General features: G+C 38.4%; 1 protein-coding gene across 10 annotated transcripts in view; it reads left to right on the top strand.

The window, feature by feature from the left end:
- Positions 1–13,526, top strand: part of NCKAP5 (NCK associated protein 5) — a 964,712-nt gene that overhangs the window by 423,580 nt on the left and 527,606 nt on the right. For all 10 annotated transcript variants that reach the window (XM_082689272.1, XM_082689269.1, XM_082689270.1 and 7 more), the window contains one exon: positions 11,407–11,470. In XM_082689272.1, the coding sequence (XP_082545398.1) occupies positions 11,407–11,470 (64 nt within the window). The remainder of the gene's footprint in view (positions 1–11,406; positions 11,471–13,526) is intronic.

The following is a 13,526-nucleotide window of genomic DNA, read 5'->3' as shown; positions in this document are numbered from 1 at the left end:
GAAAAGAATAGAAAAGAAGAATCTATCAGGCTATGAAGCTCAATAGTGAAAAGAATTCTTCAAGGAAAGTAGATGAGCTTGGTTCTGATAGATTCTGGACTCATAAAGATGGTTTAGCAAATGATCAGATCGGTAAGAAATACTGAATGCTTTGCGGGGAAAGGTTAAGTTGAATGGTTTACAAAAATCAGACAATTTATAGTTCTCCTTAGGCTTGATAATGGTTCATTTGGGTGGAGACTTGACCTAATGAGGGCCTGGTTATGGTTCTGTCTCTAGACAGACCAGTTCCAGGACCAAAGGTCACCCAACCCCTAATCACCTGCAGGTGACCAGTGCACATTGATGTAATGGAGGTGGCAGCCAGAGAGCAAGTTAGTATATTTGCAAACCGTTCCCAGTCTAGAAAATCAACCAACTCACTATTCTTGTAATAGAGCTCCAAGATATACTGGACATCCCAGTAGAGTGACTAAAAAGAATGTGAAGATGAAAATACTAAAAATGTTTTTCTCATTAAGAGAATGTGTATCTGTGGAGGTTTAGCTATGGGGTGTACCATTTGACTCTTTTATATAGTTATCTTGAACTCTTGAGAAATGGCATGTAGAAGAAGTGAGTATCTTAGATTTAAAAAAAAAAAGCAGCAACAACAGCTCTGGAGTCAATAGTTTATGGTTCTATAGTCATAAATTCCTATGTTTGGCTTCTGATTTTTATGACTCTTAATGTGTGTGAAATGTGACTACCACTTCCTCTATAATGATTCCCATTTTTTTTTTCCCCTGATAAGAAGTAAACACTCCTTCTGCTGAAAATATATCACACTTTGCTTGGAGCACCCATTACACTTTACCCGATTATTTATATATTTGTATATTCGTAGAGATGTGTTGTTTTCAATATATATATAGTTGATTTATTTTATTTTATTTTTTGCTGTGGCTGCCTTAGCAAAATATCACACACTAGGGGGCTTAAACAACAGAGATTTACCATCTCTCGGTTCTGGAGGCTGGATGTTAAAATCACAGTGTTGACAGGGTGCATTCTCTCTGAGGGCTGCGAGGGAGAATCTGTCCCAGGCCTTTTTGCTCCCTTCTGGTGACTTGCTAGCAATCTTTGGCATCCCTCAGCTTGTAGACATATCATCCCAGTCTCTGCGTCTGTCACACGTGGTGCTTCTCCTGTGTCTGTCTTCAGATATGTCCCTTTAAGGACTCCAGCCATACTGGAGTAGGGCTCACACTACTGACCTTACGTTAACTTGACCACCTCCAAGTAAGGTTACATTCTAAGTTACTAGGAGTTAGAACTACTACCTAAAGGTTTTGGGAGACACAATTCAATCTATAGCATTGGATAAAGACATAGAATGTTCTTGGACTATAGCAGTCAAGCCTCCTCATCATTGTTTCTTCCATAGAGCCTAACAAAGTACCTCCAACATAACAGACAGTGTACTATTTGTGGAATGAATTGATGGCATTGCCTGACTATTGTAAAAGCCACGCTTTTGTTCAGCAGAACTCGTTTTATGTGTGTAACTCATTCCATAAATGAAGAAAGGAGGATTTAGGTACACACTTGGCTGTATCATAGTCCACCAGGATTTCCTGCATTATCTCTTGCAACCATTTCTCCCAGGAATCTACAAGCTGCCTTCTTCTGAGTCTAGACAGATGGCTTAAGTCTAGTCACAGATCCTATCTTGGGACTCTCATGGAAATAGAGACAGAATGTAATTTCAGGGCCATTGATAATTGAAAGCCGTGGAAATGAAATTAATTGTCACATAAGGGCTATTTTTGCACACACCAACAGGTATGGAAGACTCCCTAGGAGATGGTTAGCACAGAAAAAGAAAATTTTGTTTTCCCTAAGAATTCCCTTTGTGTATTAAACTACATATAGCCCATCACTTTGGAATGTTACCAAAATTGCTGGAATAAAATTAAACATTATTAATGTAATTCTCTTGTTTTACAAAGTTTTTCATATAGGCCGGGCATAATACTGATCTAGAATAGTGGAATTTTAATACTAAGGGTGGAAGTATGGGGGTAGGGCATGAAAACATGGGGAATTCCAAGTTCCTTAAAAAGACATGGAAATATAAGCAATGCACATTCTGAAATCTAGATTTCTTCTGAAGTGAAACTTTAGTTTAAGAAAAGGAGTGGGTCTTCAGTGATTCATAAAAATTCTATCTCAAGGAAATCTGTTTTGAAGACTCTGAACTGACTGTATGCTCAAAAAATAAGTTATTGCAGAAGTTAAGACTAGAAATTCATATTTAAACTTGGAGGGACTTTTTTTGCCCTAATATGTATTTCAGAATCAGGTAGGAGAGCTTTGGGATAGAGAAGAGAAGAAGATAATGAGGTTGCTTTAACTCAATATTGCCTGAAATAAGTCAGTAGAGCCTGCGTGTATTAACAATGTTGCGATGAAAGCACGTATTATTCTAGTGAGAACTGACAGTTCCAAGTAAAAATACAAAGGAGAAAAGCCCGCAATGCAAGTTCATTCCTTCATTGATATATTTATGTGCTAACAATATTAGCTGGTACATCTAAAACAGGCAGAATGCTTCATAGGTAACCATAGTAATAAGATTTGTAGGTAGCTTGTAGTTTTATTTTTTTATTTTTTATTGAGTTCTGGGCATGGGCCTAACTTCTGATACTTACTATGGGTGGAGGCCGCTTGTGATCTTGCCTCCAGACAGTGAGGCCATCTTTGTTCTGAAGCATGATCTTTCATTCGTGGAGCGTATGTGTGCCTTGGACACAGGAAGACTGTAAAGTGCCAGTCCTCTGAATCTTAGAGCCAGTTAGAGGAGAAAAACTTTGAATCAGGCAACTGTTTTAGGCAACAACAGGGACCTTATGGATGAATCTCTGAATCAGGAAATGAAAATGCAAGTGCACTTTAAGACATCATTTTTGCAAGTGGAAGAGCATTCAGGGTAAAACAACTTTGAGCACACCTCTGTGGCATGGCATTGAGGGTACTAGAAATTAAAAAAAAAAAAAAAAAAAATTGCAGATGCTCCTGGAAGCTCGAAAGGGAGAACCATGTGGATGAAAGACCTTTAGAAAGGCAGGTAGCTAAAGTTAATTTGTTTTTACTAATGATCTCTGTATTTCAAAACACTGAGTTGTTTGAAAATCCCTGTATTTATTATGTTGGAGGGGAGGGAGAGGGAATTCCTTAATCAGCGAGGATCATTATTAAACTCCCGCTCTCTCCCAGAGTCTGGGAGTGTGTGTGTTGGCCATGCTGAGTACAGCTCCCTCTTACTTATTGCTGCACAAAATCACATTAAGGTCACCAATTTAAAATGTACTCTTGACTTAACTGAATTGTATGCACTGTGAATGTGAATAAAATCCCTTAAAGTATTTAATAAGAGGGTAAATGTTTGCATTTTAAAGTTTTGGGACAACATAGACACTACTTATTGGGAGAAGTGCATGAAGAAGTTTGTTTCAGCTGGGTTCTATGTCTAGAAGTTTCTCAAATTCTTTTCTCGTGCTGAATATCTGAGTGGATGAGTAATTAGATGATCTGCTTTGGAAAGGCTAATTAATTTAGCTGTTATGCAGGGACTGCTGCCACTGGTCTCCCCATCTGCCCGCTCCACAAGGGCACCTGGCACTCGGCATTGTCATTCTTCTGTGGCGGGTGACTCCCCAGGATGCCTGTGTCTGCAGAGAATGGTCCTAGGCCTCCTGGGGGAGCTGATCTGCTTGCCTTACAGACATACTAGGTCACCACCATGCTCATATTCTTAGGACCCACTCATAAATGGGGTAGGCCGATGATTCATTGAAACCTTTGCTCAGAATTTTAAGTGTGACTCTCTGCCCCAAGGTATAAGTGACAGTAATCATCTGTCTAATTTCTTTTAGGCATTTGGTGATATCTTTGTAGGGAAAAATGCTGGGGGGCTAGGGGTGTGCTGTTAATTGAAACAAAATTTATGCCTGAGCATTGGTTTATGTTGGGAGTTTGATTACTATTTTTATTCCACTCTGCAAGAAGTGGAGGTGGAATTTTGCATATTCCAGAAAAGTTCTATCAGCAGTTTTCATACTGATTGGCATTAAAGTGGTTAGGAATGTGTGTTTTCCTCGGAGACCTCAATAATTTCATGCATTATTTGTGACTACTTCCTTAGCAGTAGAGTTTGTAGTAAAAGGGGATAGTGGATATGGAGGTACAAGTCTAACAAGTGAGATTTTAACTGAATATGTATTCAGTGCTGTTTTGCATTTTTGGAAAACATGCATGGCGGTATTTAAACTTAAGAGCAGTGACATGATGAGCATGTTTTTCAGTCGGCTTGAGCCTTAGTTTCCCCATGGAAGGTGCATCAACAGTGCTCCAGCTTTGGGCCACAGGACTCCAAGGGGTCTATGACCTTTTCAGATATCTATAAGTCAAACCTAATTTTATAAGAAGACTAAATTATTACTTCACCTTTCTCACTGTCCTTGGTCATGGGCAAATACTGGTTTGTCAGAAGCTATTCACCCTGTGACATTGCAGCCTTCTGAATATAGACAGAGAAAGGAGAATCCAGATGTCATTTTTGTCAGCCAGATATTAAAGAGATTTGCAAATGTATAAAACAATGCCACTCTTCTTACTGATTTTTGTTTTAGAATCTATAGCTATATTCACAATTATATTGTGCTTACATTAACCTGTGATGGAATTACTATTATTCCCAATAAATTAGTACGTATTATCAAAATCTCAGTTTAATTGGGAATATGGTAAATGTTGATTGGGAGAACCCACAGAAAGAAAAGTCTTTGGAGTCTTTGGTGATTGTTTTCAAAAATGTGAAGAGGTTTCAAATCCAAAAATTCTGAGAATCATTGCAATACACCACAAAGAGGATGATGATACTCATATCATGGCATTATTTGAGGTAGAAATGTTTCATGTAAAGTGTTGAGGGTAGTGTTTGATATAGTAATCATTGACTAAATGTTAGCGATTAACTCTTCTCTTTTTAAGTTGAGGATGTGGTGATACAATGTATTGAAAAGGAAGAGGCAAGATAAGTCAGTCACATGTCTCCAAAAGAAGTGACCTGGATGAAACCATGACTCAAAGGGGCAGTAAAGTCTAATACCATTCCATTAAAAATACTTGAGAAATTTAGGGAATCCCAGTGAAAACATATTACAGAGATTCTTCATTGTTAAAATAATTATGAGGAAAAACCTGTTTTCCCTGTATGACTTGTTGCTGAGATGTATGATCTTTAGAAAAATGAGTTTATTTTAAAAAATAGTAGACTGTATCTTCCCATTTAAAGGAGGTTCAATTTTAATTTTCTGATAAAATTATCACCTAGCTTTAATGGTTAAAATCCAGCTTTGAATGCAGTACTCTTGTTTTGTGCTTATGACATCTTAAGGCACAGGTTTGCTTAGGTGTGCTGTCTTTCTGACCTCGAGCTCTCTGAAAGTGGGACCATCTAGTTATCTGTATTTCCCGGGGCCAAAAAGAGTGCCAGGCAGAGAATGAATTCACATTGTTTGTGAATGTGAATGAATCAGAATTTTCATCATCATTGGATTATATGGTCACTTAGCAGAACATACTGAATAAATTAAAAGAGATTTATGCATATATCAATCATACATAACTATTTATGTATTTAAATAATTTGAAATACTTTGGAATATAAGAGTTTAACCTAAGAACCGAAACTAACATGAAGTTAGGGTTGTTTGGGGGATACTGTATGATTCTTTAATACCACGGTATCTTTGGGTTTATAAAATGCCAACAAATTCTTTTTTTCTTTTTAAATACACATATGAGCATGCCTAGCCCTTATTTTTTGTTCTAGTTCTAATATTTTTGTTCTAGTTGATAATAATTTATTTTATTTCCTATTATTCTTTGTTTTTCTACAAAGTCAAGTAGAGATGACACAGATTATCTGGCAGTTTCATCAAAACACAGCGTACCTACTCTAAGGACAGTTTCACTGGTGTGCCTAATGCATTGTTTGTATTTAGTAGTTTGGGGCAACGAGACTCACAATGAGTAGACATAATTCTTCACACTTAGGCTGCAAGCTGGTGCTGCTCTTCCTCCAGGGTATCCTCGCGGGGTGGGGGGGGGGTCCCATCTGCTTGGTGGAGAGCAAGGCTGCTCACTGGTTTCATTCTCACTCATTCAGGCGGTGTGCCCGGGCCACCTTAGAGTTGCAATAGAACATTGATTTGTCTCTAGACAGGCCTGCTTTTGACACTCATGCAACAGATGGGTTTATGCTGCCCTTAAGTTTGTGGTCTCCACACATCACAGCTGAATATAGTCCTCCCCTGCAAACAGCTAATTGTTTCTCTGAGGATGCAGACCTCGCAGGTCTTCTCTGGACTTGACAAATGCCAATTTCCTGTTGTCTTCATGGAGGACAGTCTTCCCAAGGGCTGAAGCTGCATTTATGTCCGTGGTATGGGGAAGATCCAAGGTTCATATAAATACTTTTTGGTAGTGTTCTTTCTTATGTTGAGTTGAAATTATCTGGGACGATACTGACAGACTTCAGAAACCTGGGACGAATTCACCTTTTGGGTAAAACATTGAGTAAGGAAAGTAGTTCTGTTTCATCCCTGTTGGAGGGAAGAATTCTCTTTGCATTTAACTGAAAAGGAAGTGTTTGTGGATCTTTGTTTGTTTGTTTGTTTGTTTCATTGTGTGTATATTCTTTTTATCCTTCTTTTATGCCTGTTCTATGAATAAGGATCCACAGCTCTCAATAAAATATCCCTGGGCATTTGTTTTGCAATCCTAAAGTCAATACCCCCTTCATAATAAGCTACTGGCTTTGCTACAAACACAAAACAAAACAGTAATGCATTGCAAAAGCACATTTGTCTGTTTCCAACAGATGAGCTAAAGTCCTCAAATAGGAGCAAGAGTGTATATGTATGTGACTGTGTTTAATTTGCCTTGGGTAGCATGCAAGTCAAGGATGCTTTCTTTATTTTTGAACAAAGCTGTTTTTAAGAACCCTGAATTTGCATGAAAAAGATGCTGGTCCCATTTGGTTTCCCCACATATATTGGGACCTTGGGAGTTTGAAGATATGGTTTGCCAAGGGACTGCTGAACCCAAGGGCAAATGAGATGACTATAGAAAAGGCAGACCCACTTATTTTTAATACTTTGACTAAGTTGTTAATTTGAGCCGAGAAATGAGAACATCTAGAAATGCTCAGATTTTCACCATAAGATACTTTCACCCATCTGATAACTCTGTCACTTCCTTAAATTTTTATCAAGGATGACAACCTTTCATACAAAAATAAAATATAATTCCTACTAAAAACAAAAATCTTGCAAATACATGACACACCAACATTATGACAGATTTGAGAGATTAGAAAGTACCAAACCTCAAGAAAGTATTCTTTTTTGCTTTTTTTTTTTTGGCCTTGGAACACTTTTCAAAGGAAATAGGATTCAGAAACTTATGGCAAAAAATAGGTCAAAATTGGGATGCTTTGCTTACTGGGACTCAGATGGTACTGGTCTTGTCCTTCCTATACCATAGAAAACCCAGCTGTTACTTATAAGTCTTAGAGATGCCTGCTTCATGACATTATGTATATTGCATTTCCCGAATAAATGATTTAAACCAATTACAGAGCATTTTGGGGGGAAGATTTTATTTATTTATTTAGCAGAGAGAGAGAGATCACAAGAGAGGCAGGCAGAGAGAGAGAGGAGGAAGCAGGCTCTCTGCTGAGCAGAGAGCCCGATGTGGGACTCGATCCCAGGACCCTGAGACCATGACCTGAGCCAAAGGCAGAGGCTTAACCCATTGAGCCACCCAGGTGCCCCCAGAGCATGGTTTTAAAGAGACAGTTGTATTTGCCATTCTCACAAATTCTACTCATTCACTAGCTCACTACTTTGAATCAGCATAGCTCTCAAGTAACTAGACTTAAGCAAGTTTACAACTTATATAAATAAGGAGCTCTAGGTTGCAGGGCTCATTCTGGGGATTGTCATTTCTGTAACTCAGACTATACCAAGATTTCTCTTGCGTGTGTTATACATATCCACGTGGCTGTTTGAAGTTGGGTACATTTCTGGTCACGTGGGGGTAGGTCAAAAATAAGCAGGTATTTCCAGTTTCTACATATTGATTTTGCTCTGTTTTACCAACTTAGATGGCTAACATGCTGCCACGTCGAAGATGAGCCTTTCACATCGGTTCACTCACTGTTTATTAAATGCCTAAAAATGGAATGTGTGGGCAGAATATAAAATTCATGACTTATGAACATTTTCCTTCTTAAAAACTTAGGTAATGGCCAAATCTGTTAAATTTTTCTTTCAAATTGGGTTTTATAAGATTTCACATGAACCTATATTGTGTGAAAATTCCCAATAGTGTTATAAGGCAAACTCTTAAGGATAAAATTGTGATGTTTCTAACCTTTAAGCTGTGTGAGGACTCTTTTCATCATTTAGTAGGATGATTGTGCTAAGATAGACTTTGCTCTGTTTCTAGGAATGTCTTCTTTACGCTAAACTGCTCTTGTAAAAAATTAACATGCTGTTAGCATACATATTCAATCTTGTGCTAAAGATTCAGCAATCAGGAATAATGAGTCCAGGAAATTTTTTAGACTATTCTTCCATTTCTACTTCTGTATCTTCTAGGTTAATTTCTTGAAGTGTGGTCCTAAGATGCTGAGTATTCCTGAGACCTTTCAAGAGATCTGAATCTACAGAGAGACAGAGACACAGAGAGAGAGTGTGTGTAGTCTCCTTTAATTGTTCTGAGCAGTCATTTCATAGTTTTCACTGTAGTATCCTGACAAACCTTTTGTAAATTTATTTCCTAAGTATTTTATGTTCTGACACTATTGTAAATAAATTTTAAAAAACATTTCCAGTTGTTTGATGCTAGTATGTAAAAACACAATTGCTTTTTGTGTATTGGCTTGTATCTGTGACTTTGCTAAACCCACTTATTAGTCGTATAGCTGTTTTAGTAAGTTCCTTAGTATTCTCTATTTGAAAAGTTTTTATCTGTGAATAGAGACAATTTCACTTTCTCTTTTTTGACATTCACATCTTTTCTTTGTCTTGTCTTATTGAACTACATAGGAGTTTTGCCGGTCTCTGGACTTTATATAAGATTTTTTTTTTTTATTATTCATTTGACAGACAGAAATCACAAGTAGGCAGAGAGGCAGGCAGAGAGATGGGGGGAAGCAGGCTCCCTGCTGAGCAGAGAGCCCGACGCAGGGCCCCATCCCAGGACCCCGGGATCATGACCTGAGCTGAAGGCAGAGTCCTCAACCCACTGAGCCACACAGGCGCCCCTGGACTTTATATAAATGGAATCATAAACTATACAGTCTTCTCTGTTTGCTCTTTCCATTTTTTCATCTGCTGTGGTGCTCTCTGTGTTGTTGTGATCAGGTATACATGACTCCTTCTCAGCACTTTCTGGTATCCCAATGTATGATTATGTAGAAGTTTACCCATTCGGGGCACCTGGGTGGCTCAGTGGGTTAAGCCGCTGCCTTCGGCTCGGGTCATGATCTCAGGGTCCTGGGATCGAGTCCTGCATTGGGCTCTCTGCTCACTGGGGAGCCTGCTTCCCCCGCCTCCTCTGTCTGCCTCTCTGCCTACTTGTGATCTCTCTCTGTCAAATAAATAAATAAAATCTTTAAAAAAAAAAAAGAAGTTTACCCATTCTGTTGTTCATGGGGTGCACATTTTTAGTTTAGGTGATAACAAAGAGTGCATCTACGAACATTCTAGTTCATGTCATTTACTGAACATACCTATGCACTTCTGTTGTGTATATACTCAGTTGAACTGCTCATAAAGTATAGGGTATGTTCTTTGGTTTCTTTGTCCTTGTATCTACCATGTGTTTATTTTTCATATTAAACCAGAAGTCAGTCTTGTTCTTCTCTTTCAGTTCTTTGCTCCTTTCATCTGCTCATTAAGATTTGGGTCAGAGAACACAGAGATTTCTTTGTTGCTCACCTGACAAAGAGGAGCGTGAAGTCGTCTCTGCCTGGCTTCTTCCTCTTGAGTTTGGTTCCCGCAGGCTCTATGCATGGGTCCTGCCCCGAGCTCCCAACACTTGTTCTCCTCAGGGATCTCCTGGTTCTAGTTTTCTTCTTCTAATGTGTCTCTGTAGGCACGAATTCAAAGAGAACTATTCCTACTAAAAAATTGACTTAACTGTAACCAAACTAAAGCACATGTCTTCTTGGCAGTCGTAGGCATTTCAAAGACCCAAGCAGTTAGGCCTGGAGAAATCTCTCACTCAGCTAGGAATTTGGTTGCTCCCTTGCTGTTCGCTAGTAGCCAAATAGCCAGTCCCATGTAGAGGGAAGGCTGAGGGATGCAATATCACACAGATGGTTTCACCACTTGATAACCAAAGAAGGATTTGGGGGAAAATCTGTGCTAATACTAAGACTGGAAGATTACTGGAAGGGTTCACTTACCACTACTTCATCTGTGACCTTTTTTCTTAAGAATCATTAGCTATCAAAAGTGTAGTATCTATCACTTTACAAAACATTCTTGAGATTCTGGTAAATATTAAATTGTATTCTAATCGAAATCAGAATTACAATTATAAGGATACAAAATGGACCCCATTGTAAAATAAAGGATGCTAAAATAAATGCTTTTAAATTTTACATATTTTCTAAGCCCTGAAAAACAATAAGCAAATTTTTTATTTAGGATTTGTGAGATAAAGAAAGCCTAAAGTTTGATCCTAATACAGTTGATGCATACCAGCTGGGAGCTGAGCCTATCTGAGCCTCAGTTTCCAAATTTGTAAATGGGGATAATAAAGCCTATTATAGTACTGTTGTCAGACATATATAAGAGCATGGTACTTTGATGTGGCAAGTCTGTAAGTGATTTTCTATTATAATTTCAAGAATATCAATTCAAGATTCAAGCCTGTTTGCCTTTTAAAATTCACCATCAGTAAAGAACAACAAAAGAAATGAAAATAACTCTATGTAAGCAAAGTTGATACAGAAAGGACCACTGAAATATTTTTGCCACAGGAAAATTTGTTTCCAAATTATATATGTTCATGGACGTAGAGGGAAGTTTTTACTTAGCATTTAGGGTTTATTTGGCTTTTATAAAATCCAAGGCAAAAAAAAAAAAAAAAAACTCTTTCATGACACTCAATGAAAACAATGCACGAATGACTTTAAATATTTATAGAAAGTTTAGTGGAGGAAGTGAGCTAAACCAGGGAAGGAGTTCCTCTGGAGACCTCAAAAGAATGTTTCAAAGCCATGCCAGTGTACCTCTACCCTGAGAAGAATAGGCAGCTAACCACGTGCTTTTGTTTCCCCAGGGAGAAATTGGCTGTGGCCCGGCTGCAGCGAGAAGTTGCCCAGAGAGGAAGTGAGGGGGCCATGGTAAGTGCTGGCTGGTCTCTCCTGATCTTGCACCTCCCTTCCAAAGGTCTCTGGCTTGAAAAGCATTTTGTCTCCTTAAGGACGTCTAAGGAAAATATTTACTTGCAGCAAACTTAAGGATGTATTGGTAAATAATGTGTTTTTTCCTAATGCAGTTTGGACAGTTCTGCCATTTGCAGACAGGGAGAGAGGGAGGGAGAGCGGAGAGCAAGGGTGGGATTAATTGAGAAGAAGAACTATCTGGGCTTTGAAGGGGATGTTCAAACATTCAGACTGGTTATATGGCTTTATTTCCTTAAGACCCCAGCTTCCAGCTGTGAGCGGAGTGTCAGTAAATGAGCAGTGTTGGGTTCTCAGCTAAGAACAGTTCAACACAGCTCTAGCCTCTCAGTTCTTTGAACTTAGAAACAAACAACCTAAGAGAAAATGAAGAGGTTTGCTAATGTACTTGCCTTCCACCCTTTTCTTTCTCTGCACTATTGCAGTGTGTTTCTCCCTGTCCTTCTCAGCGTGTGTCGTTCAGAAAACGGATGTTTCCTTGTGTTTTGAATTATACTAAAAATCAATATGGTTGTTTTGGTCCATAGTAACTTCATTTTATCGACTCTCTGCAAAAGTCTCTGTCTGTGTGCCGCTCTAACATCAGAGATGACTGTCTGGGGTCCCAGGGTGCGGACATGTGTGGATTTAACTGCTGCTGCTACCTCTGAGCAAAAAGAAAAAAAAAAAGGACAGCAGATTTTTTTTTTTTCCCACTTAAGACAAAACAGAGGCACAGGTGAAATTTTTCAGCACAAGAATTATCTTTTTTAAAAAAGAGAAGTGACACATTTTCAGACCCTGCAGACTGCTTGTTTGATTTCATGAGAGTTAATTGACGAGCCATCCCCCCAAAAGAATAAGAAATTGGTAAAATATGCTGGCCTCGCACTTCTCTCAGAGAGGATAAAGGTGTGGAGCAAGAGCCTGAATGTTTAGTGGGCTCTGGAATGGTGCAGTGGCCTTTGAGCATGCTAAAATATTTAGGGGATCACACTGTTTGCAATTCTAGTGATCTTAATGCAGTGAGAATCTTAAATGTTCAAACAATAGGAAACAACTGCTCACAAGCATCTTTGAGCAATGAAACAGAGATAGGTTGGAGAAAATGAACATTTAGTCACATAGTGAACTAAAAATGACCAATCTGGATTTTGTTGGCATTGGGATATGTGTATGGACTAGGCCATTCTGCGATGTTTTAGTCTTTTGTTTCAGGCTAGCTGCTGTTGTACATGGTGAATGCTAAGAAGTGACAACTTTTCTAGGCCTCACTTCATATATATATATATATATATATATATATATATATATATATATACATACACACACACATATATATATGTATGTATATATATATATTTTTTTCTGTACAATTTTTTCATCTTCAAAATGAGGAGGTTGGAATTTTATGATTCCATTAACTTAGTGGATCACGCCACTGAACATTTGTTATGTAAAGTTTTTATGATAGGGAGCTTTTCCTCATAATAGCTAAATGCTATTTAAGCTCTTAAGAACAGGCCTCTAAAGAATATCTCTTTCTGACTGCCAATGAATGGATCTCAGCTGAAGTAATCTCAGGCATATAACTCTATAGTCTTTAACAAGATAAAAAACCCCTTTAGAAACATTGTAATAATTGTTCAGCATCAGAAAAACACAAGGACACAAAAAGATTACTCTCATTGCTCAAAAAACAACTTCAGAAATGTTCGCAGTATTTTCTTATTCTTATTTTAGTTATGGTAATGAAAAATCACACTTAACATGTTGATTGATTTAACAAGCATTCATTGGGCACCTGTTCTGTGCCTCACACTGTCCTAGGCCCTGGGGAAGCTTCAGACGGGGTGGTGCGGGGGGGACCAGGCAAAAATCCAAGAACTTAAATTCGAGTGGTTGTGGAGACCAGACAGACATTGGAAGTATTTAGAGTGATAGATGGTGGAAACAGCTATGAAAAAACAAGATCAGGGTAGGAGAGATTGGGAGTTCTAGGGCATCACTATTTTAA

This window comes from Mustela nivalis (assembly GCF_964662115.1).
Source record: "Mustela nivalis genome assembly, chromosome: 11".
In the NCBI taxonomy this organism is placed as follows: Eukaryota; Metazoa; Chordata; class Mammalia; order Carnivora; family Mustelidae; genus Mustela; species Mustela nivalis.
This window is presented reverse-complemented; position numbering and strand designations above follow the sequence as displayed.